Raw genomic sequence first — 27,431 nt, 5'->3', positions numbered from 1 at the left:
GATGTTTGGCAAAACTAATACAATTATGTAAAGTTTAAAAATAAAATAAAATTAAAAATTAAAAAAAAATTATTATCAACTAAAAGGCATCTGAAATTCGGGGGTTATAGGATTGTATGACCCCATTTGTATGGCTATCTTTCTTAAATATTATCATGTCATTTTATATCTATCTCTGCTGCCTACTCTAATTTTTTCTTCTTGTTAGATCACCTCTTTGCTATTCATTGGGATTTCAGTGGGGTTTTTTTGTTTGTTTTTTAAGCTGAGTCTCATCAAGAATCTTCAAAAGCTATTGCTGATTTAAATTGTGCTATCGCAATCATGTTAATTGTTCTGTGGGTGCCAGTTAAAGGTATGAGGGCAAACTGTATGTGTGTATGCATGTGTATGTATGTATTCTTGTGCTTTTATGCACTCTTTTCAATATCATTCAAAAGCCATCTATTTCCTCCATCTGTATTATGTAAGACTTTTCTCTCTACTTTGAGTGTGTGTGTGTGTGTGTGTGTGTGCATGCGTGCGTGCATGCTCAGTCATGTCCAACTCTTTGCAATCCTATATACTGTAACCTGGCTGGGCTCATCTGTCCATGGGATTTTCGAAGCAAGAATACTGGACTGGGTTGCCATTTCCTCTAGGGGATCTTCCCGACCCAGGAATTGAACCCACATGTCCTGTGTCTCTTGCATTGGCAGGTGGATTCTTTACCACTGAGCCACCTGGGAGGGTTTCTCTCTACTTTCCCTACTAATGATAACTATGATTATCTACTTTGTGGCACAGGGCAGTTATTATTAAAAGATAATGAACTGATTGACTAAATGGATGTTCAAATCATTAAAGACCTAAAATTATAATTGACATGTTTCCTTTGAAAAGTACAAAGAGAAACTTAGCTACATGCAGTCTATCCTCTGGGCACAAGTGTTTGCTTTCTTGTGAATGTTGTTAGCCTGTGAAGATGAGATAATGGTGCCACGGAAGCTATCAGAATTTAAAGCAAGATTTCCTTTATTACTTCATTCTACAAATACTGCTTTGGAGTTCGTATGATAGGTATTGTGCACACACTGAAAACGCAACAGTAGGCACTACAAATAATACCTGATCTCATGGAATTTCAGAGTTCAGAGAGAAAACATTTATTGAATGTGCAATTACAAGATTAGTTCTTGTTTCTATAGGGCATATATCAAGTGCAAGGAAGGTATTTATTCAGGTGTCCTAATTTAACTTGAGAACGTCAGTGAAGACCTCCTGAGAACTAATGTTCCTGCTAAGAAGACTCCTTTAATGAGTCATGTTTGGCTAAGGAAAGATGAGAATGAGATGGGAGTGAGAGAAAGTCAAGTAGAGGAGAGTACAAGTGAAGAAGCCCAGAGGTGAAAGGAGGGCTTTAGAAGAATTGAAAGAAGTCTCAGTTTCCATGAGGATGGAAAGAGGAGAGCAAGGCAATGACCACTTTGAGATGAGGAAGGGGAGGTGGGAAGAGACTAGATCATGGAAGTCATCATAAACCTCATCATGTTGGTTGATATTTTATCCTAAAGGCAACAGGCAGGTTACAATAGACAAGCAGCATGATTGGGTAGTAGCTGACAGTGTGGAGAATGGGTGGGACTGATTGCAGAGAGGATCCAGAGAGATCTATTAATATATTGTAGTAGTAACTGGCAAGAGGTTATTTGTAGTCTAGACTTGGGTGGTGTGTGAGGGAATATTAAATCATTTCTGATGATGGGAACACTCTAGCATGAAAACTTGGCCAAAGAGCTACATAATTATAAAGTTGTCAAGAGAATTATACCAGTGTAAATTGGTATGTGTGTTGGTCAACAAAGAAATCCATAGAGCAACGATTATGTGTTTTTGAAAATAGTTTATCAAATTATGTACATAAGCATGTTCATTACATAAATCATATATCAGTCAAAAACACATTCATCAATAAATGTGCTGCCATAAGACAACCAATATTAAATTTTAGTATATTTTTCCAAATATATATGTATACAGGCACGCAAAAGAGAATGTAAATTGAACACACTTTTTGAAAATGAAGATAGACTTGTAATTTAGGCTATATTATCCTTTTTAGAAAATTATCAATATACCAATATATGTTCCCATAGGAAAAAAATATTCTAACATTTTAATAACTTCTTAATACAGAGAACTACATATGTGTTTTTATTAAACTGTATATTTGATTCCATTTTGATATTTGTACTGTCAGTTAAATTCTAATGTATGAAATATTTTCAGTCATATTAAACTTCAGAAGACAAATTGATAGAGTCTAAATGATAGTTCTTTTCTCTCTCTCTAAAAGTATGTGACCAGTATCATGGTGGGTTTTTTGTGGTAAGTATAGTATATAATAAGACCAGCCCAAGCAAACACATTAATTATTCTAAATGTAAGAAAATTTATATCTTTTATCTTCCCCAGTAAAATGCTCTAGTCTTTTCCTCTAGGCAGTACTACCATTCATCATTTCTTTCACCTCTGAGTTCCCATCTGAGCTATTACTAAAATTCCTTAGTGCAAGATTCCATGTTAACTAATTTTCATAGAATAGAAAAACTTCTGGCAATATACACAATTGAGTGCTGAGATGGAAGCCTAGATTCTTCCAAAGTGCTTTATAGATCAAGAAAATATTCATCTATTTGCAAGCATTACTCAAGGTCATTTTAAACTATGTTTTTATTAAATGAATTTTTTGTTCAAAGTATCAAGGCTCCTACATAGTTAGAGCTATGAATACAGAACCACTATTGTGGCTTGTGTTTGTTCCTGAAGCTATCATGCCTTTTTTAGAATAGTTGAATAAAAAGCAAATATTTGAGTATATAATTTTTTTCAAATGTTATACACCTCAGCATGTCAAGCTTTAAATGAAACTGAAGGACACTCAAATAAAGTCACTTTTGTCAAAGCCTTTTCCTATCATAATATATTTGGATGATGCAAGATGTATTCCCTTATGATGTCCAAGTGGTTGATAAACCGATTTCTGTGGAATATATAAGAACTATTCAGACTTTGTGGTTTCCTTAAATGAGATGAATAAGAATTTCTCTTTTCTGAATAGGACATAAAGTATGCTAGGCCTATTTTAGATGCTTCAGTGTGCCAAAGATGGTTAAGTTTGGTGTTCATAAATTACTAATCTGGAATAAGAGATTGAATGTATTTTGAAAACTTAAACCTGTTTCACCTGAACATGTTTAACTAGTTAATAAGAAACATCAAAAAGACAAAACCCTGAGATCAACGGTCATTTTTTTGCAAAGCTATTATATGCTGTTTAAATTGGTTGTTCGGGTCTGTCTATAACATAAGTTTTAATAACCTAGCTCAAATGCAGATTTCTAATTTTCAATTAACATAGGAATAATTTTGTTTGCTAAAATAAAATAAATGAATGAATGACAAGTCTGAAACATGAAATGTTCTAGGTAGAACTTTTTAAAATTCCAAATTTCAAAAAATCATGTGGCAACTGTATAGCTCAAGCTTTAAGTATTAACTTTTAACCTTTGACCTTACAGATTTTAACCAATGAAATGTCTCTTTAAACTTTAAAGGAAACAATGATAACGAGCGCCTGGCGATTGCTAGACAGCGAATTCCATATCGACTTGGTCGAGTAGTTGATGAATGGCTACTCGACAAAGGTAAAAAACATTGATTAAAACTTCAAATAAAAAAATAATTTGAACATAACCAAGTAGTACTTCATTGTAACACTAATAAACATAAAAAATAAATTTTCCGTAAAACTAAATTAAAAACAGATTTAAAACAGTAAAATGTAGATAGTAATATTTGCATTCCTTGTATAATACTTTCTATACATTTTTAGACGTACCAGCTGTTTAATAATCTTACCCTGTTAACTTAAGGTTAAAGGGACTGTTAAATATAATCCACTAACTCAATCTATGAAGGTACTCACAGCAAGCATTAACCCAAAATGATAAATCATTCATAGATTATATTACATGTTCCAGCCTCTAAATTATTAACTAAAATATATGTAGTTCTGATATCTTTATTATGGTCCTGAAAAACAAACAAACAAACAAACAAAACTCTTGGTTTAAACTCTAGGCATCTTAAATAGTGGGCAATATGGATTGCCAGTCAAAATGAAGTCCCTTTAACGTTTGCAACCTTCTAAGAGCATTTGGGAACAAGCCCTAATTAAAACTGAACTTAAAGTTGTGTGCATGCTTTTTATGAACAGAGAGCAATCTGCTAAAACTGGATACTCAATTTGATGATTTTGGTACTGTTGCTGAGGATTGCTGTTTAATGGAAATGTGCCATAATTTCTCCATCGGTTTGTGTATCATTCCTGAAGCCGCTTTTTACATCTGAAGCTATGTGTTTTTTTCATTTGTTTTGTTTTAATAGACTTGCTGAAAGCCAATCAGAAAAATCTTTTTGGATTTTTTGTTTATTTGTTTTGTCTCTGACACACTCAGTGTAAACCATGTATTTCTTTTCAGTGTATTTGCCAGAAAAGTAGAATAATTCAAATAACAATGGGCTATTGCACTCAAAAAAATAAACATTTCTAAAGAAAAGCATATGGATACATGTGACCATTATGTGAATTATGAAATTTTTACAATAAATTTAAATTAGATTTCAGCTGCTATAGACTAGTTTCTGCCAGTAGTAATTTTAGAATGACAAATACTTGAAATGTTAGATATCTTACATATTTTTAATTTATCAATTTAGATTTGAGATCTGAGGTAAAAGAGAAAGTGATCCACTGAAAATTGATTTATAATATATATATCTTTGATTGGTCTTTTAGCAAAGGCACTACATTTACAATAAGTTGAGAATTTATAAGTATTTGCCAGTGATTATGCATTTCATGGACACCTCATTTATAAGCAATGAATTATGAGTCAAATGCCTCTCTTATAGTTTATTGCTCTCATTATCCACCCCATGAAAGATCTGTTTTATCATCCTTTATAGAATGTAGAGTTCACAATCAACATTTTTGCATGTATGTAATATTATTTTTACAGGGCGTCAGCTCACAATCTTCAATAGCCAAGCAACCATAATAATTGGCGGGAAAGAGCAGGGCCAGCCCTTCCAGGGTCAGCTCTCTGGGCTTTACTACAATGGCTTGAAAGTTCTGAATATGGCAGCCGAAAATGATGCCAACATCGCCATAGTGGGAAATGTGAGACTGGTTGGTGAAGTGCCTTCCTCTATGACAACTGAGTCGACAGCCACTGCCATGCAGTCAGAGATGTCCACGTCAATTATGGAGACCACCACGACCCTGGCTACTAGCACAGCCAGAAGAGGAAAGCCCCCTACGAAAGAACCCGTTAGCCAGGTGAGTACCTGGATTTCATTTCTTCATTTTGAATTTGTGATTATGAAAGTGGACTTTTCTGCATGTGTGTCTTTTCTAGAATGGTATTACTTCTGATCTCAATCATTATGGCTGTTTTGAGACTTGCTTAATATAATGGATTCAATTTGAAGATGAAATGTTGGTTTGTGGCTTGTGAACTTTGATAAACTTTGTATTGGTTGTGTGTGGCTAGGTTGATGGTCTTGATTCAGTAACCTTGGTCCAGACCAAGCTAAGGGGATTGTCTGAGCATTATACACAGTTTTCACTTTTTAAGTTAAATGAACAAGTAAATTAATGAAGTATCTGCAAGACCTTGTTCAAGCTCAAAACTTCATCAAAATTAAATAAAAGCAAGTTCTGAAAATCTTAAAAAAATTTTTTTTGTATTTTGTACTTTTATTTTGAAGTCTGAAAATTTTGAATTGGAAGGCACGTGGGTCTTGTCATGAATGATAAGTCTGCTCTTCTACTGTTAATAGGAAAAAATGCACTATTTGTTTATCTGAGTACAAAGACCCAAAATATGGTATTTAAAAATTGTCTTGGGCCAACGTATTTTGTACATTATGTGGCTAACTGCCCTCACCCAAAATAGTCACTGAGCTTATTTTTCAATCTTATGTCTAAATTTTTTGGGGAAAAAAATTTTAAATGTCACAATGTACAAGAAGTGTACAATTCAATTAAGATATTACTTCATTAATGATTTGTTGTTGTGTTTATTGTGTATGGCTTATTTAACAATAAGCAGGTTATTCAGGCAAATCTGATATAGGAAAGCAAAACACAGAACAATGATAAACTCTTTCCTTTAAGTAAATAATTCAGAAGAGGATATTCTAGGACATTTAGAATTGGAAATATTCTTGTGAATAAAATTTTAATTAACCAGATTTTTTCCCTCAGAAGTCTTGCTTCATCATTAATGAAATTGCAGCTGCTTAAGTTCTTAGGTAAACCAGATATATCCCCCAATAAGGAAGTATCAGCCTCATTTTAATATGCTTTATTTATTAGTACTTGCTATGTAGTAAGAAATTATGTTTGTTAAGAAAATATGTGTAAAATAGCTATTTCATTTACACGTTAAACACCTAAAAATGAAGAAATTAAAATTTATGCATTTTATAATATTAAGTAATGTAAAAGGAAAATAGTTAACTGCCCATTAATCGCCAATGAAAAGACTCTCTTTTTTTATAAGCTATAACATGTTTAAAGATAGCAATGGTTTGTGGAAGTAAATGATCTAATCATTTAGTGATTACTTGGTTCATTTGAGGAGGTATTGACTTAAATAAAAGATTACTAGGTTCATTAAAAAATAGATATTTTAAATCTTCAGATTTCAACAGACCAATAATAGCACTTAAATAATTTGGAATAATATACTACAAATATTCAGTTGTGGCAACAGTGTTTTAAAGTTGTACTGAAAGCTTTTAAAATTCTCTCATAAGGATATGTTTGTGATTACAGGTAGTAAGTTGTGAATGTATGAAAGAGAGGCTACTGGGGAAGAAATCAAATTGCTTATTTTTGAATAGCAGGCTAATTTATTGTGAATTTCCTTTACTTCACAATTGATTTTTAACTGCCCTCCAACTACAAAGAAATTATTGATATATACAGAATTTAAGTGTTTGCTAGAATTATGAGTCTTGGAAGTTTCAATAGGAAAGTGATTTGTAATGCTCAGTCTAAGACTATAACCTTTGACCCATTTTTGCAGGTTGGATGAGGCATCTTCCTTCCATAATGGCCATAACTGCCTGCTTTTATCAACTGTCTTACTCAGTTGTTTGCCAGGGAGGGTCATTTAGTTTTCAAAAGCCATACTGGACTGTTTTCTCAATCAACGTGTATTTTCCTCAGTGATAACACAGAGCCACTTAAGTTACAATGCCTATGTACCTTAGGGTGATTGCATGTTTTAGAACTATAGAAACAGATTTTTGGTCAAGCAGAATTAAATTGGATTCATTTCAGATAGATGAGATGAGGTTTTTTCAGCCATTCTGCAAGGCAAGTAGTGGGGAGAAATGTATTTTTCAGTTTTCACAGAGTCAAAGAATATAAAAGAGAATTCACAAAATGTCATCCCATAAGATTCTGTTTACATTCCTATTTAAAAGTAAATATGCTTTAAAAAGAAAAAAAAAGTTTTTCTTCTCTTGATAGTGATCAATTTTAAGACTGATATTTACTTTAGAAAGACATGATCTATGTCATGAAGTAATGGATCCATTTACCAACCCTTCTGATTAAATAATTTTAAAAAATATGACTATAACAATACTAGTAGTACTTTTTAATATGGATTATATAAAATTCACAAAAAGTTATTTTGTTTATGATATTTAGTATCTAAATGTTTCCATAAGACCCACTCATCCTAACAAAGAGAAACTTTTTATAAGGATAATCTCAGAAAGTGAATCTTTGCAAACTTTTGACAGTATAAAGTTCTTCAGGATGCTGAGAGCTTCCTTCTTGGGTTTGGAGGCAAAAGTGTCACACAAGATCTTTGATGGCAAAGTGTTCCCTGCTCTTCTGAATAATATGGCAATCTATGATGTATATGTGAAAAAAGTGTTAGTTGCTTAGTCATGTCCAGCTCTTTGCAACTTCATGGACTGTAGCCCGCCAGGCTCTGCTGTCCATGGAATTATCCAGGCAAGAATACTGGAGTATGGGTAGTCATTCTCTTCTCTAGGGAACCTTCCAGACCCAGGGGATCAAACCGGGGTCTCCTGCATTATAGGTGGAATCTTTACTGTCTTGAGTCACCAGCCAAGCCCTTGATGTATATGTAGCTTTATGTAAATGAGTTAAAGCAAGTTAACATGCAAAGGACAATATTCATTCCCTTTGGTTGCCAGTTTGTAAAGAAAGAAAATTGTTTATTTTGAGATCAATATTTTGACATTTCTTTTGGTCTATGCTTTGTATCACATTTTGCAATGTTGTACTCTTTCCATTAAGAATATATTAACAGTTATTTACATACTGTAGACAATATGGATCCATGGTATTGCCTTTTGGTTAGAGAAGGTATAGTATAATAGAAAGATCACAGCAACAGTTTTCCAGTTTCAATACAACCTCCTATCTTTGTGAGTATCTTGAACAAGATGGTTAACCTCGCTGCACTCTGGCTTTGCTTGCTATCTCTCTAAAATAAGTGGGTTTAGGAATCTCTTGAACTGTGTTATTCTTGTTTAGTTACCAAGTCATTTCTTACTCGTTTGTAACCCCATGGATTGTAGCCTGCCAGGCTCCTCTGTCCATGGAATTTCCCAGGCAAGAATACTGGAGTGTGTTGCCATTTCCTTCACCAGGAATCTTCCTGACCTAGGGATCGAACCCACGTCTCCTGCTTGGCAAGTGAATTCTTTACCACTGAGCCAGCAGGGAAGCCCCATGTACCCGGTGGTATATCAATGTAATTATTAATAGAATCCTTTTTTGACTCTCAAAAGCATCCCAGTTTGGTCCACAAATTGTATTATGCTCTACTTTGACAACATATTTAAAATCTATTTTTGCAAGAAAATCATTCTTCATAAGAATAATGGAGAGGCCCTGTCTTTTACACTCAGAGTAGAAACTGACTCTGGTCTCCTTACCTGATCTCAAGAATCCATAGTGTTTTTCATCTTCTTTCATCTCATTTCAAAAACCTTAAAAAAGGAGAGAAATAAGGCTTTGAGAGATGCTGGTTTTTGACTGGAGGGACTATAGTTTGCAACTCTTAGAAAGAAATTAAATTGTAGACTGGGGCAGAATCAGTAAGTATGAGTGAAATGTAATGAAACAATTTAGTGGTTCCAGTTAGACTTTATTCAGAGTAGAGGTAGCAAACCTACTCAAGAAAAGGTACTATTGAGGATTTTAAACCATTGGTAGGTTGTCAGGACATGTGTATTCACTTCCTACTGAACTCATTGGTATTTGATTCCTGTAGAATGTTCCAAAAAGAATCCCAATTAGTGTACAAACAAAAAAAAGTGTTTGAATATGTTGGACACTGCTATTGCTTCCTGGCAGCTTTGGAGATACTCATAAAAAATTAATGCTATTTGTTTGAAAAATGTAAGCAGAGTGCACACATATTTCCATGAAAAATATCTAAAGCTAACAAAAAACATTTTGTAACTCCAAAGAGCAAAATTTTATTTTTTATTAAAAATATTAATTAACCTTAGCTGTGGCTTCATTATTAAAAAATAACTGCATTACTTATAATTATGTGTGTTCCTGATAACCACTCTGCATTTTAAAATACTGGTGACATGAATAATTAATTTTATTTTCCCTAGTCTAATCATTCTGCTGAATTTACTTAAATTAATGTACATTTTAACTGCAAATTTTAGTGCATAGTGAAAAGAAAAACACTTGGGTGTAGATTTGAAAATGTATACAAAGGCTCGTTCTTCTGAAACTAATGGTGCCGAGTAAGAAAAGTATAATTCATTGTAATTTTAAATGTAAATAAGCACTGCTATTTAGAAGGTGTTTTCCCCCTCATTACTGGTAAACAAAAGTTCTAGGATATATACATTTTAAAGAGTTTATTGAGAAATTTGAGGCCCAAAGAAACTAAATAACTTCCTCAAGGCTATGCAGCCAGCTTCTTTTCACAGTATGTTGAGGTGAGCTGGTCCTCTGCCCTTTAGCCTGGCCTCTGTTCGGAATCTCATCACTTCCTGCCTTCACATATTCTTAACTAGTTCAGTGTGATCTCTACCTAGGTAGGGATCAGGCTTCTCTTTTTGAAAATGCAGATATGAGCCTTAATACATCCAAGTATTTAAGATAAAGAGCAGATTCCCGAATGATCATCAGGGTCCATCCTTCACAGCTAGCCTCCTGTCTGCCTCACTAGGAAGTTTTATCTCTACTCTTCTCCACACCCATTTCCTCTGATCTGTTGAACTACTAATAGCAACCTCCAGAGGTCATGCTATTTCACACCTCTCTCTGCTTTGCCTGCAAAGCCCTTTCCATTGTTCACCTACCTATTTCCATCCTTCGTACTCTTCCCAATCTCTCCCAGTCTGCTTCTGCCTTCTGAGAGCTGACTATTTGAAGAGGCAGCACTGACAAGGCTGTTAAGGGTGCAGTATTGTGCAGGGGTCAAGGGCAGTGACTCCAGAAGCCTGAATGCTTGCTTAAATCTCAGTCTTACTTTCCCCATATACTGGCTGTGTTCCTTAGGCAAGTTAGCCTCTCAGTATCTCTGCTTCCCATCTATAAAATGGGGATGATGGTGTCATAAACTTATTGTGAGAATTAAAGTCACTATCGTATGAGAACTATATACAGTCACTGCTATTTGACAATTTTTCATTGTCCAAAAAAAAATTTTTTTTCATTATGGTTCACCCTAAAATGAAGAGAAGTAAAAAATAATGCCTGACACATGTAACCATTATACAAATAATAATTATGTTTGAAAAGCATTCCTTAAGTACACTGTATGAATTAAAGCATCTTTCTTACCTTTAAAATATTTTCTTCACCCTTGAAAACAATAGCTCTGAATCGCTGTTTCTGAATCAAAGCGTCAATTGCATATACTGAGCACATACTGAGCTGAAGGGGCTTCCCAAGTGGCACGAGTGGTAAAGAACCCGCCTGCCAATGCAAGAGACGTAAGAGATGCTGGTTAGATCCCTGGATCCAGAAGATTCCCTGGAGGAGGGCATGGCAACCCACTCCAGTATTCTTGCCTGGAAAATCCCAAGGATAGAGGAGCCTGGTGGGCTAGGGTCCATAGGTCGCAAAGAGCCGTCGGACACGACTGAAGCCACTTAGCATGCACACACGCATGCACGCGTCCTGAGCTGAATTCTCTGTTGAATGTGTTTTCCACAGGGAGGCAGCACCATTCCCCTACAAGTATGTTGAAAAGCAGTGGGAGGCAGGAAGTGATTCAGGGGGAGAGTCGTCACTAGCATTTAGTGGGAGGGGACCGTGAACACTAAATATACTGCAAAGTCAACTGTCCACTGATCCCCATACCCGGCACTGTTTTACTCAACCTCCAACCACCACTGCTACCAACAGAAATTACTATTGACTGGGCAGCCCAGAAATTTCCTATACCTGTTTCCCAGCTGTTCTCAGACAGAAACTCATTCATAGCATGGTGCTGAATATTGAAAATATGACTTCTGTAATTGTCCTCAATAACATGTCTTGATTAAGGAGCTTAAAAATTCATGTTATACTCTTTTTTCAACATGGATATGAAAAACATCAAGTACTTCCAGCTGTGCGTTAGACTAAATTGGGTTTATGATTCTTGATATAATTGATACCATTTGGGAGAAATGGAATGATTTAAGACCCTGTATCTAATGAGTATGTGACAGTAAATTCAGTGAACATTTTCTCAGAAAGGACTGGTGAGATTGTCACCATTCCTGATATTTCAAGTTTCAGTTGAGGACAAAGGAATTACTTTTTATTAAGTCAGGTGTCAGGTGTGAAGTCACTCAGTCGTGTCTGACTCTTTGCAACCCCATGGACTGTAGCCTACCAGGTTCCTCCATCCATGGGATTTTCCAGGCAAGAATACTGGAGTGGGTTGCCATTTCCTTTCCCTTTTATTAAGAAATGAGTTAAATTTAAAGTAGCAATAAAATAACCTTATCTTCTTGTCTTTATTTTAGTCAATACTATGAATTCTTGGTACCATAATAATCTGGCTTTCAAGTACATAAGTATGTTTATGTTATACCTGTTGACTTATTCCTCTTTTACATGTAATAAGTATTTTGTTAAGGAAGGGGAGGAGGCAAGTCATCTGGAATAAGAAAATTGTGTATGCATGCATGTATGTTAGCAATACTTTTTTCTTTGATAATATATATAAAACAGTAGGTTTAGTTTAATAAACTGATATCAAGATTAAACTTAAATCTCTCTAATAATATCTTGTGGAAGTAGAATTGATATACAGTATACTTCTGCAGATTCTTTTCCATTATAGGTTGTTACAAGATAATTGAATATAGTTTCCTGTGCTATCCAGTAGGTCCTCGTTGCTTGTCTATCTATTCTATATATAGTTGCCTATATCTGTTAATCCCAAATTTTTGTTTATCCTTCCCCCTCCATTTCCACTTTGGTAACCATAAATTTGTTTATGTCTGTAAATCTATTTCTGCTTTGTAAATAAGCTAATCCTTTTAAAAACAGAGTCCACATATAAATGATATGTGATATTTGCCTCTCCTGTCTGACTTACATCACTTATGATGATAATCTCTAGGTCCACCCATTTTGTTGCAAATGGCATTATTTCATTCTTTTTTAATGACTGAGTAATATTCCATTGTATATCTGTGTACCACATCTTCTTCGTCCATTCATGTGTCAATGGACATTTTAGGTTGCGTCCATGTCTTGGCTATCATAAATAGTGTCACTATGGACACTGGGTACATGTTATCTTTTCAAATTAGTGTTTTCATGTTTATGGATATACGGCCACGAGTGGGAAATTGTGTCATATGGTACTATATTGTTAACTTTTTAAAGAACTTCCATACTGTTTTCCATAGTGACTATAAAAACTTACATTCCCACCAGCAGTATACAAGGGTTCCCTCTTCTCTATACCCTCTCCAGGATTTGTTATTTATAGATTTTTTAAATGATGGCTATTTTGACTAGTGTGAGGCGGTATCTCACTATAGTGTTGATTTGCATTTCTCTAATAATTAGTGATGTTGAACATCTTTTTATGTGCCTGTTGGCCATCTGTATTCTTCTTTGGAGAAAAGTCTATTCAGATCTTCTGCCATGTTTTGATTGTTTTTTGTGGTTGTTGTTGTTTGTTTGTTTATGGAGCTGCATCCGCTGTTTTTATATTTTGGAAACTAATCCCTTATTGGTCACATCATTTGCAAATACTTTCTCCTGTTCTGTTGTATTCTCATTTTGTTTATAGTTTTCTTTGCTGTGCAAAAGCTTTTAAGTTTAATTAGGTCCCATTTCTTTATTTTTGTTTCTATATCCATTACTCTAGGAGATGGAGCCAAAACAAGTATTGCTGTGATTTAGTGTCAAAGAGCATCTGCCTAAGTTTTCTCATAGGAGTTTTATAGTATCTGGTCTATGTACCCCTTTTTGTGCCACTTCCATACTGGTTTGATTACTGTGCTGCTGCTGCTGCTAAGTCGCTTCAGTCGTGTCCGACTCTGTGCGACCCCATAGACGGCAGCCCACCAGGCTCCCCTGTCCCTGGGATTCTCCAGGCAAGAGTCCTGGAGTGGGGTCAGGGCACATGATTTATCCAGATCCATTCTTTCTCAAGGTTATTTTGGCTATTCAGGTTTTTTTGTGTTTCCATACAAATTTTAAAATATTTTGTTCCAATTCTGTGAAAAATACCATTGGTAATATGACAGGGGTTGCATTAAATCTATAGATTTCCTTGGGTACTACATGAGTTCTTCAATTTTCATTATTTAGTGCCTATATTAAGTTTTCTTATCAGTTAACATCACTGAAAAGTTCTCCAACAACAACAAAAAATATGTAGTATCATATGATATGAACTTTAAGAGGAGATATAGCTAATTCATCTGCCTTTTATAGCACTCATGAAACACTGTCTTCTCATCATGGCTATTCTTTTTATGTAGAATCTCAAGCAGACAAATAACACAAGTGTTAACCAATAGTTTCTTCAGTTAGCATAGTAAATGATAATCAAAACAAAAATAGCAGTGTATATTTGTTTTTATTAAGTTGTTTATGGGGTTAGCCAAAAACTTCATCCAAGTTTTTCTGTAAGATGTTGGCCAAATGAACTTTTTGGCCAACCTAATATTTTTAACCATAATGTATGTTGCCTGTAAATCTGCAGTACTTTTAGTTAAAATTATGAATTAGTAAATATCTTTTGTGTGCATAATATATAAAATATTTGCAAAGTATTGTATTCTTGAGGATAAACGTGTGGTACCTAGAGATACAGACCTATATGACAGGAACCAACTACTTCTCGGATGTGTAGAGAAACCGTGGATTAATTATAAAATGCAATATTCAACAGGCATCAGTGACTCAATGGACATGAGCTTGAGCAAACTCCAGGAGATAGTGAAGTACAGGGAAGCCTGGCATTCTGCATTACATAGGATAGCAAAGAGTTGGACACAACTGAGCGACTGAACAACAGGAACAACAAAGTCAACAAGAACAAAGCTTTTGTACATAACAGATGAACAGCATATTATTAACAGGATCACTGACAAACTGAAACTCTGAAACAAAGTGAAAGGGTGGAAGATATTTTAGTCTTTTTTTTTTTAAACAGCAAGTGTTTTGAAGTAACACATTTTTATTAATTCACATGTCCTGAGTGTTGGCAATGTGCTAGACATTACCCTGGATCTGAAATTACCCACACTCTGTGGAAAACTTCTAAAATAAATATTATCATTCCAGTCTGTAGGTTTGATAGGAAAGCTGGTGACGCAGACTCCTGTTGTCTTCTTTTAGGATTGATTTTCCTAGTGAAGGGACCTGGAGACTTCCCTAAGAGGGGTGTGGGTGAGCAGAATCACCTCTGTCTTTCCACAGAATAAATACCACGTGGTTGAGGAAGTGTGGATACTGCTTGAACTCAATGTTGGACTATTACATGGAGTGAATTATGAACCAGTGATAAAGGGAACTTTAAAATCATTCTTACTGTGATGATAGGTTCTTTGTGTCAGCTTGATTTACATGAGCAAACATCTTAGCATAGCATCTGGCACAAAGTACATGGTCATTTTTTACTTTCTCAGAATCCTTGTTCCCATTCTTCCACTCTCTTCTTTCTTTTCTCTGTTTATTGCTTTTTTCCTTTCTTCCTTTTGTGTGCTAGACCCTATTCTAAGCATTACAGATTCAAACAAGATGACTCAAATCCCAAATAAGAGAAGTGGGCCTGAATTTGATCAACTCTGTCCACAGGCTGCATAAAAAATAAATTTGATTATAGATTCCCCAGAATACTGGTGAGCTGACCACATGAGGTCATTTTTGAGGTTGCGCCCAAGTACTGCATTTTGGATTCTTTTGTTGATTATGAGGACTATTCCATTTCTTCTCTGGGATTCTTGCCCAAAGTAGTAGATGTAACGGTCATCTGAATTAAATTTCCCCATTCCCATCCATTTTAGTTCACTGATTCCTAAGGTGTTGATGTTTATTCTTGGACATGAACTTGGGCAAACTTCGGGAGATGGTGAAGGACAGGGAGGCCTGGTGTGCTACAGTCCATGAAGTCACAAAGAGTTGGACCCAACTGGACAACTGAACAGTGACAACAACCCCATGAGGAGTTTCTATCTGCTGTACCATGTTAAGCCAGCTCTTACAAGATCTTCACTAAATGAGTGTATGCGTGTGTGTGTGAGAAAGTCACTCAGTCATGTCCAACTCTTTGCCTGCCAGGCTCCTCAGTCCATGGGATTTTCCAGGCAAGACTATTGGAGTGGGTTGCCATTTACTTCTCCAAGGGATCTTCCCCACCCAGGGATCGAACCCAGGTCTCCTGCATTGCAGGCAGACTCTACCATCTGAGCCACCAGGGAAGCCCACTAAATATACCCCAGTAATAAAAATTCAGCAGGAGAACCGTGGCCCTAGAACATTTAAGGGAAGCTTGTTTTCATATTTCCTATATCTCTTAGCTTACCTCTACAGTGACTATCCCTGAATATATATCAAAAGCCTTTGTATACAGCTAGATTATACTGTAAGTGCTTGTGTCCATGGGTCCAAAGGGAATATTAATTTCTTTCAAAAGAAAATAGTATTCACATTCCATTAAATGGAGGTTCTCTGGTTCTAATGCCTGTATTTTAGAAGTAAAAAAGATTCATCAAGATTCTTTCACATTTTGTGGTGAATTTCCTATACCTATACCTGAATTTCCCATGCACAGCATTAAGTGACTGTTAGTAATAATTCTAGACAAAGCCAATATGGCAACTCATAACAATAAATGAAAAATAAGACACCATGAGGCAGCCAAATGACCCACTTATTCTGTTATGAAGTGAAGGCTTTCCACTGTCCAAAGTAAGAGTTTTCATTATAGTTTTAGATAGACGTATACTTATATTTGTACCTGAAGTTGTCTGTGTTTTATTTAATCACCTCATTGTCTTATATTTTCTTCTCAGTATGACTTTGCATTCCACATTATTTGGAAAGTTGATTCAGAAGAGGGGGAAAAAAAACATGTGTGAAGCACCAAATTTGAAATTTATCATCTATATGCTAGCAATAATAAACAAAATGCAACTTCCGATTTTCAGTCTCTTCAATGTTTTCCTCTCTGCCATCAGTGGTCCTCTTTTCTTCTTTTTATCCTATGCTACCCTTGTACCTGTGGTCTTATTAATAGTAATTGACTCTACATTTATTTTTTTTTTAATTTTATTTTATTTTTAAACTTTACAAAATTGTATTAGTTTTGCCAAATATCAAAATGAATCCGCCACAGGTATACATGTGTTCCCTGTCCTGAACCCTCCACCCTCCTCCCTCCCCATACCATCCCTCTGGGTCGTCCCAGTGACTCTACATTTATAAAGTTCTTTGCTGTTGTTCAGTCACTCAGACACGTTAGACTCTTTGAGACCCTATGGACTGAAGCACACCACACCTCCCTGTCCCTCACCATCTCCCGGAGTTTGCTCAAACACATGTCCATTGAGTCACTGATGCTATCTAGCCATCTCACTTTGCTAATGTTACTGGTATGAGATGATTTTAGACCTTAAATTTCACTCAAAACGTTCCCCCAAATCCCCAAGCAGAATGCATTTCTTGTTTTATAGCACTTTGGAGAAATAGATAAATAGACATTCAGATAAGTAGATAACAGATAGTTCTTTATCTATCAGAGCCTATAACTTTTACTTCCATTTCTTTTTGACAAGCCCCTGAAAGTCAAAACCTATGGCTTATTCCCCTATGCAGGCTCAATACCTAAGGTGCTTGGTGCATAGTGGCCACTAAGTAATTAGTTCTTGCATAGATAAATTATGAACACATAAAGTGCATATCCCAATGCTGAGGTAAATAATGAGTGTTGCCTAGTGTTGAGTTTTCCTGGATTGATCAATAGTTGCAGAGAATGAAAATGGTACATATAAGAAGGGGAAAACAGTTATTCCTTCACATGGAGAGTTAATACACAGTTTTAAAACAAAGAATATTGTTGTTTTTAAGAGAAAGTTGTGAATAGGACATACAGAAGGCAAATTCTCATTTCAGTTTGTGTTACTCACGTTCACCTAAGTTCAGGAAGGAAGGTCTGTCAGTAAGGTAGAAAGGACAGGGGTACAAAGCAGAATAGTTTTTACTGACAGGTTACAGATCAGTGGGTATAGCATGCTTTTTCAGAGGTTGAGGAGTGTCTTATCATTTTGGGGTTAGCTGAAATTGACAATTTCAAGTGAGAACCAAGTACAAAGAACTAGCAAATTAAAAGAGATTAGAGGAGCATGCTGGCATAACACTAATTGGACACAAAGACTTAAATGGAGTTTGGGGAGTGGAGTGAATTCCTGATGACAGACAAATCTAGACAAAACCTAGGATATGTCGAAGGAGTTAGTCTTGCTGTGTGGGTTATTTGAAAATATAGTATACTTAAATGGGTGATACCTCAAATTGCAAGTAATAACATTAATTATAACCTACTCTTTTACACTGGTTCTGAAGCTAATAGCAGGATTCTGGCAAAATTTACTTTTAGACTTTGTTGTATTATATATATATGCAAAAAAAGTGGAAATAATTGTTAAATTATTTTTATTACAGTAAAACATGCACATGAAAACAAGTCAATATGATTTAGAAGATAATGTATGTATCAGTTCAGTTTAGTTGCTCAGTCGTGTCCGACTCCTTGTGACCCCACAGACTGCAGCACACCTGCAGGCTTCCCTGTCCATCATCAACTCCTGGAGCTTGCTCAGATTCATACCCAGCAAGTTGGTGATGCCATCCAACCATCTCATGCACTGTCATTCCCTTCTCCTCCTGACTTAAATCTTTCCCAGCAACAGGATCTCTTCCAATGAGTCAGTTCTTCGCGTCAGGTGGCCAAAGTATTGGAGTTTCAGCTTCAGCATCAGTCCTTCCAATGGATATTCAGGACTGATTTCCTTTAGGATGGAGTGGTTGGATCTCCTTGCTGTCCAAGGGACTCTCAAGAGTCCTGTCCAACACCACAGTTCAAAAGCATCAATTCTTTAGGACTCAGCTTTCTTTATAGTCCAACTCTCACATCCATACATGACTACTGGAAAAACCATAGCTTTGACTACATGGACCTTTGTTGGCAAAGTAATGTCTCTGCTTTTTAATATGCTGTCTAGATTGGTCATAGTTGTTCTTCCAAGGAGCAAGCATCTTTTAATTTCATGACTGTAGTCACCATCTGCAGTGATTTTGGAGCCCAAGAAAATAAAGTCTCTCACTGTTTCCATTGTTTCTGCATCTATTTGCCATGGAGTGATGGGACTGGATACCATGATCTTAGTTTTTTGAATGTTGAGTTTTAAGCCAGCTTTTTTTACTATTCTTTCACTTTCATCAAACACTTGTTAGTTCTTCTTCACTTTCTGTCGTACGGGTGGTGTCATCTGCATATCTGAGGTTATTGATATTTCTCCCGGAAATCTTGATTACAGCTTGTTCTTCAGCCAGCCGGCATTTCGTATGATGTACTCTGCATATATATATGACTTCCCTGGTGGCTTAGATAGTAAAGCGTCTGTCTACAATGCAGGAGACCTGGGTTTGATCCCTGGGTGGGGAAGATCTCCTAGGGAAGGAAATGGCAACCCATTCCAGGATTCTTGCCTGGAAAATCCCATGGACAGAGGAGCCTGGTAGGCTACAGTCCATGGGGTTGAAAAGAGTCGGACACGACTGAGTGACTTCACTTCACTCTGTATATAAGTTAAATAAGCAGGGTGAAAATATACAGCCTTGATGTACTCCTTTCCCAATTTGAAACAAGTCTGTTGTTCCTTGTCTGGTTCTAACTGTTGCTTCTTGACCTGCATACAGATTTCTAAGGAGGCAAGTAACGTGGTCTGGTATTCCCATCTTTTTCTGAATTTTCCACAGTTTATTGTGATCTACACAGTCAAAGGCTTTGGCATAATCAATAAAGCAGAAGTAGATGTTTTACTGGAACTCTCTTGCTTTTTCTGTGATCCAACGGATGTTGGCAATTTGATCTCTGTTTCCTCTACCTTTTCTAAAACCAGCTTGAACATCTGGAAGTTAATGATTTACGTACTGTTGAAGCCTGACTTGGAGAATTTTGAGCATTACTTTGCTAGTGCATGAGATGAGTGCAATCGTGTTGTAGTTTAAACATTCTTTGGCATTGCCTTTCTTTGGGATTGAAATGAAAACTGACCTGTTTATGAAAACTGTGATTAAAACTTTCAATGAAAACTGTGGCCACTGCACAGTTTCCAAATTTGCTGGCATATTGAGTTGCAGCACTTTAACAACATCATCTTTTAGGATTATAAATAGCTGAACTGGAATTCTATCACCTCCACTAACTTTGTTCATAGTGATACTTCCTAAGGCCCACTTGACTTCACATTCCAGAATATCTGGCTCTAGGTGAGTGATCACACCATCGTGATTATCTGGGTTGTGAAGATCTTTTTTGTCTAGTTCTTCTGTGTATTCTTACCACCTCTTCTTAGTATCTTCTGCTTCTGTTAGGTCCATACCATTTCTGTCCTTTATTGTGCCCATCTTTCCATGAAATGTTCCCTTGGTATCTCTAATTTTCTTGAAGAGATCTCTAGTCTTTCCCATTCTATTGTTTTCCTCTATTTCTTTGCATTGCTATATGTAAAAATAGTAGCAATACCCCATCCAACCCCTCACCACCCTTCCTCTTACTTCACAGAGATGATATCTTTTCATAATTCTTTTGGCAATTAGTTTTATATCTTTAAATAATATGCTTACACTTCCATTTGTTTATCCCTTTTAAAAATAATATTTATGCACTCTCCAGAATGAAAACTGAAAATTAGTTCCTGGTCTTTATCTCTTCATTTTCCTCTTCTTCTTTTCATCTGAATTTTTTCATATACTAGTCATTTTTGTCACTTTAAATAGTACATATAGTATCTCTATTTCTCATTCCATTAATATACAACAGTATCTCTTGAGATCCACATTAGTAAGATAAAGCTATTGTACACCTACCTCTTCTACTAGCTTCTCTAAATCCCACCACCTCATTATATTTCCAGAGATGTTAACTTTAACATGCTGTTTGGCAACAACAAGCACATCTTGCATATTTTATCTATGAGGAATACAAATTGGAGAAACAGTAAAGTGCTCTGAGACTACCGCTACTGTGTAAATATTGTCCAATGCCAGTTGCAGTTTTGTGTTAAGATTATATGCATTTTCTTATGGGTCCAATATTGTATTACCTGGACTTCTTAAAGGAGAATATTCTCAGGGTCAGGATCAAATGGAATCCCTTCCATCATATCAGTTTCTTATAATCAGGACATTCTATTTTGTTTCATATTTGTATTATACCTGTCTCCTTTTTTTCCCAAAAGTTCCTCAACATTTTTTTTTCTTACTTTGTTTCCTTTGTGTTTATTAGATCAGCAGTTTAGGTTCCCAGTCTTTCAACTGTATGAATTCTTTCTTTTTCACCCCAAACATCTCCTATCTGTGCTTTCTGTTATTGAACCTTAGTGTTACTGCTTGATCTGGAGTGTAACAGGAGACCCTGTTCATATTGAGAGTGATCAATGAGTATGTAGAATGATAGCCTTTTCCTTGGAAATGGCAGATGTGGTGTACACGTCCTAATGTCAGAATAAAAAGAATATTCAAACTAAGAGCCTTACCTTTCTTTGAACAAATTTTTGACTTTAAGAGAAAAATGATCCGGCTTTTCTTTTGTCTGTTTTTGCTTCGGGGGTTTGTTTTTGTTTTATTTTATATTTTAGGTGATTATATTAACTGTGCATCCCTGTGTCACAAGTTGTCTCAAAATTTAGCAACTTAAACTAACAAGGATTTATTCTCTCACCGTTTTTGTGGGTTAGGTGAATCTGGGTAAAGTTTAGCTAGGAGCCTTGGGCTCAAGGACTCTCATGAAGCTGCAGTGAGAGCCATTGACCAAACCTGCAGTCTCATTTGAAGGCTTGACTGGAGGGTGGGAATTCACTTTCCAGTTCACTTACATGGCTTATTCTCTCACATGTGGGTATAGGGCTTCTTCATAAATTCTGGCAGCTCGTTTCCCCCAGGGCAAGTGATCTTACATGGAAGGAGAGTTGGGGTTAGAATCTGGGAATCACTTAGGATGGGAGCCATGGACTTTTCATAACTTAATCTTAGGAGTGACATCCCATCATGGCTGCAGTTAGTTTAGCCCATCCATGCCCAAGGGGAAGAAATTACAAAAGGGCATCAATGCCAGGAGTTGAGGATCTTTGGGGACCATCTTAGGTCTTTTCACAATGTCAAAAAGTAAATGGATGCCAATGGATTTGACTTTTATATGTATTTTCTGCTGATCTCCTTCCACGTCTTCTCCAGATAAGCTGTCAGTGACTCTTTATCCCCTGCATCTCTCTGCATTGTATTCCAAGCTGTGCATTTTTCTGCTTTTCCCACTCACCAACTCTTTTTCAGCCATTTCTAGTCTTCCACTAGTGTTTGAAAAGCTCTTTATTGTGTTGACTGCATACTTTTTCTCTCCACTGAGAGGCTTTACAGACAACACAGGTTGGTCTAGCTTTTATTTTTCATGGAGCCTCAGGAAGGAGAGAGACAAAAGCATCAGTATTCTTCCCAGACTTGAAATGGACTTTGAGATTGCAGCCATGACTAGAGGAAATTAAATATTTTGGTACTGTGTTTAGTCACTGTCCAGAAAAGAATGCCCTTTGTTTTTCTTTTCACATTCAAAACACAGATGAGAAGTCTCTACACTCCCAATTAACTGAGTTTGCAAATTGTAACAGATTGTGAAATATGAAGAAAAAGCCTAACATTCTTTATTATTTCTGAATCCTGAGTTTTCTGCTCCTTCACCCTACTAACTAAACCTTTTGAAGCAACTTCTCCTGGCTTGAGTATATAGGGTATTATATTTATGCAACTTCAAAGAATCTTTTAATCTTCCTAGTTTGACAAAGTTTAGCTATAATCATTTGGACTCAAAGAGCAATCACAAAAATTCTAAAGGACTCTGTGATTGATAAGGCCTGAGTTCTTTTTCATTATTTTATTGTCATTCATTTTTAGTGGTTAGAAGTAGATGATGTGGTAAGTCAGCAAAATAGTCTTCATTCTCTCAAATAGCCTATCTTTAATGAAATCTTAGAAAGAAACAGCCTTATATTTCTGACCTCATAATGCACTGTTCATCAATGAAGAAAAACCAAAATGAAAAGCAAGGTATAGTTTTGTCTTCGTATCCAATTTCAATTTGCTCCAGTCAGGAACAGAAATATTAGAGAGATTAGAGTAGTATTGGAAGAACAGAAGGATTTTTCTTATTTTCTAGATTCCAGGTTTTTTTCTACTTTAACTTCAAAAAACATTTGCCAATTAATTCCAATGGTAATTAGAGCAAAAGTACTGATTACTTTGCTAAAATGAAACTCAGAAACTAACAAATACAAAGCAGAGACACGTTTTATATTCAAACCTAACTATATATGACATTTAATAGCCTTATGTAGTTATTGTTTATCTTTTATCATTTCAAAGTTAACTGTTTTTCCCTACTTAAAGAAAATTGTTTTATTTATTTAATTAAACTGGAATACAATAAATGTTGTTCTACCTTTTTAAAAAAAAGTTCCCCCACTTACTTGGTGTTTAATTAGTTTTTGCTATGTTGCAGACTGCCTCTAAACTTAGTCACTAGAAATATTGATTTAGCTCATGATTCTGTGATTCTGCAATTTGGACTGAGCTCAGCTGGGTGGTTTGTCTAACCTCTGCTGTGTTTGGGTTTGACTGATCTCAGTGGGTCTATTCTTACGTTGATGATCCACTACTGGGTTTCCTAGGGACTGGTTGATCTAAGATGGTTCAACTGGGACAATGTACCTATGTTCCACGTTTGCTTATACTCCAGGAAGCCAGCTCAATCACAGAATTCCATGGGTGAGAGTAGAACTGTGCAGAATCTCTTGAGCCCAGGCTCAGAACTTGCTTAACGCAGCTTCAACTTTAGTGATAAAGCAAGTCACAAGGTCAGCCCACGTTCAAGGAGAGGAATTACAAGAAATGTGGCCTTGATTATAGTTAATCACACTTAAGGAATGAGACCTGTGTTAATATTTATGCTCCAGACCACCAAATGATAAAATCATGTTGTCACATACATTGTTAATAGCTAAAAAGTCCGGTGAAGACAAACCAGTATGCATACAGATTTGTCAAAACCTGAAAAAATTGTTAGCATTTCTAATACTGGCTATTTCAATTATGCCCACTCTCCTCTGAAGACAGTCTCCTAGTGGGTCAGGTGGTGGTGGCCATTCCTTGCTGGGCACATGCAGTATCAGAAGAGCTCATTTGTTCAGCTGACAGCAGGTGCTATTTAAGTCCTGTAGTTAGCTTTCTGCCCTCTCGTCTTTGGAGGTATTTATCAGCAAACTTTGATGGTCAAAAATCACATTATTCAAAGATCACTGTAGGACAAAGTGCATGAATCTATTTTGAGATACAGGGTATAGATATGGATATAGGTATAAATATAAAGATATTAATAACCTTTCATGCTCCTAATAAACTTGCCATTGTCACCTGTTTCTATATCTCCTTTACACATAAACCCACATACCTCCGTATTTTCCTCAGTTTTATGTATTGTATTATTTTTCTCTAAATATGCTTTGCGATTGTCATATATTTTCTTTTTTTTAACTAAATTTTTTCATTCAAGACTTTAGGCTATAATGATGTCAAAACTTAAAGTCATTGTTTTTCCCCTCTGAACATAAGAATATTATTTGAATTGCAATACAGTTCCAGAATTTTGCTTTAATTCACCTTGACATTACTATAAAATCTGCATAAATATCTGGCAGAAATTAATAATATGCATTGTTTGTTAGTCAAAAAAAAAAAATTTTTTTTAAGAAACAGAAAAGAATACTCCTCTTCTGCTAATTGGGTAGAGAGTGAAACTATGTGGGAAGGAAAATCCAGATAGTTGGAATTAGAAAATACTTATTATGGCTCAATGTTTTTGTTCCCCCAAACTTCATATGTTGAAACCCTATCCCCAAAGGGATGTTATGAGGAGGTGGGGCCTTTAGGAGGTAATTTGCGTTAGATGACATCATGAGGGTGGAGCCCCCATAGAAGAGAGAGTTTGCTTCCTCTTTGTGCTCTCTTTGTGAGGAGACTGTAAGACAGCAATGTGAAATGCTGGAGGTCCTCAATGGAGCTCAATCATACTGGCACTCTGATCTCAGACTTCTAGTCTCCAGAACTATAAAAGTTAATGTCTGTGTTTATAAGCCACTCAAGCTGTGATACTTTGTTACAGCAGCCTGAAACGGAATAAAACAATGTGATACCTTGATTCAAGTGGTAAAAACTCATAGAAGAGCAGAAACACTGATACTCCAATGCAGATACCAGGGAAAAAAATCTCAGGAGGCTACAAAGATGTGTTTTGGAAATTATCCAAACTTTTGATTTAACTTCCCCATCTGTAGCCTCTCTTATGACAAATAACCAAGTTATATTGGCTTTTATTTCTTCCTGAGATGTGCAGTCAATAAAATGTTCTCATTTTAGCATCACATAACCCTCATTGTTGTGTGATGAAATGGAAGAATCACATATAAAAAAAAGTATATTACTTCAACTCTATTTAAGACAGAACCAAACTTTTATTTTCAACTTAAAATAATAAATTGAAAATTTCAGTGACTACCTAGTACAGGCCAGTTATGTCTGCTAAAACCTACTAATTTTTTAGACTATGCATAAATTATCCAAGTGGACTTCAGAATCAATATTCAAATAAATCAACACAGAAATACATTATTAGAGAGGAAAGGGAATATGGTAGAAATAATTAAGGCATAGTTCTATATGTATATGAGCATTACTCATAACCACATTCAAACATTGGAATCATTTCATCCATTTACTAAATAAATGTGTGAAACATCTAGTATAAGAAAGACTATGTTCTAGGCAGTGTGGAAACAGTCATTAAAACAATGGATTAAGAACTCTACTCTCACGACCCTTACATTTTAGTAAGGAAAATATTAGGCAATTGTGTAAGCAAAATATATCATCTATTCAGTTCAGCTCAGTTCAGTCACTCAGTCGTGTCCGACTCTTCACGACCCCATGAATCGCAGCACACCAGGCCTCCCTGTCCATCACCAACTCCCGGAGTTCACTCAGACTCACGTCCATCGAGTCAGTGATGCCATCCAGCCATCTCATCCTCTGTCGTCCCCTTCTCCTCCTGCCCCCAATCCCTCCCAGCATCAGAGTCTTTTCCAATGAGTCAACTCTTCGCATGAGGTGGCCAAAGTACTGGAGTTTCAGCTTCAGCATCAGTCCTTCCAATGAATATTCAAGACTGATTTCCTTTAGGATGGATGGTTGGATCTCCTTGCAGTCCAAGGGACTCTCAAGAGTCTTCTCCAACACCACAGTTCAAAAGCATCAATTCTTCGGCATTCAGCCTTCTTCACAGTCCAACTCTCACATCCATACATGACCACAGGATAATGATAAATGCTTTAGAAAAAAAAATTAGGAAAGGAAACTAGACAGTATCTTCATAAAAAAAGTCCTGTGAAAGACCTTCTTTGACAGGCTTAATTACTATCAAATATTTTTAAATATCCAGTATTAGATGATATTACCACTGAATCACTCATTTCCAGTTGTGAATACATCAACCACAACTTCATAGAACCTCTCTGGTAGCTTTACACAGTGTCTATGCCACCTTGAATTCATTTTTTTTTGGCGCACACTCCTTTGTTAATGAGAATAAAAACATAAATTATTTCCTCAGCATGTATACAGCACAGTCTGCATGCAATTTGAGTATTTTAGAGAGCTTCTGAACTTGATCCACAGAACCCGGTTTCAAATGTATGAAGTCACATTCAAGTTAAATCTGCTAAAATTTTGAGCTACTATAGTAATAAATGCTGTTGTTTTCATTTTATTTTCTAAGTTGCATTCGATTCTTTTGCAACCCCATAGACTGTAGCCAATAGATGGGGGAATCAATGGAAACAGTGACTCCAAAATCACTACAAATGGTGACAGAAGCCATGAAATTAAAAGGCGCTTGCTCCTTGGAAGACAAGCTATGACAAATCTAGAGTTCATATTAAAAAGCAGAGACATTACTTTGCCAACAAAGGTCCATCTAGTCAAAGCTATGATTTACCCAGTAGTAATGTACAGATGTGAGAGTTGGATTACAAAAACAGCTGAGCACTGAAATGATGCTTTTGAACTGTGGTGTTGGAGAAGACTCTTGAGAGTCCCTTGGCCTGCAAGGAGATCCAACCAGTCCATCCTAAAGGAAATCAGTCCTGAATATTCATTGGAAGGACTGATGCTGAAGCTGAAACTCCAATACTTTGGCCACCTGATGCAAAGAACTGTCCCATTGGAAAGGACCCTGATGCTGGGAAAGATTGAAGGCAGGAGGAGAAGGGGACAACAGAGGATGAGACGGTGGGGTGGCATCATCAACTTGATGGACATGAGTTTAAGCAAGCTCCAGGAGTTGATGGTGGACAGGGAAGCCTGGCATGCTGCAGTCCATGAGGTCGCAAAGAGTCAGGCTCAACTGAGTGACCAAACTGAACTGAACTGAGACTGTAGCTTGCTAGGCTCTTCTGTCCATGGGATTTCCCAGGCAAGAATACTGGAGTGGGTTGCTATTTCCTTCTCCAGGGGA

At 36.2% G+C, this 27,431-nt stretch overlaps 1 protein-coding gene across 28 annotated transcripts in view; it reads left to right on the top strand.

Annotated features, from left to right (window-relative positions):
- The window catches only part of NRXN1 (neurexin 1), a 1,220,650-nt gene that overhangs the window by 1,059,513 nt on the left and 133,706 nt on the right, over positions 1-27,431 (top strand). For 18 of the 28 annotated variants that reach the window (XM_025262305.3, XM_025262304.3, XM_025262298.3 and 15 more), the window contains 2 exons: positions 3,597-3,686; positions 5,064-5,383. In XM_025262305.3, coding sequence (XP_025118090.1) covers positions 3,597-3,686; positions 5,064-5,383 — 410 coding nt within the window. The remainder of the gene's footprint in view (positions 1-3,596; positions 3,687-5,063; positions 5,384-27,431) is intronic. The other 10 variants (XM_025262312.3, XM_025262311.3, XM_025262309.3 and 7 more) reach the window with 1 other exon arrangement.

Source organism: Bubalus bubalis, chromosome 12, assembly GCF_019923935.1.
Source record: "Bubalus bubalis isolate 160015118507 breed Murrah chromosome 12, NDDB_SH_1, whole genome shotgun sequence".
NCBI classification, from domain to species: domain Eukaryota; kingdom Metazoa; phylum Chordata; class Mammalia; order Artiodactyla; family Bovidae; genus Bubalus; species Bubalus bubalis.
The sequence above is the reverse complement of the archived record's forward strand: the minus strand, read 5'-3'. Positions and strand labels throughout refer to the sequence as shown.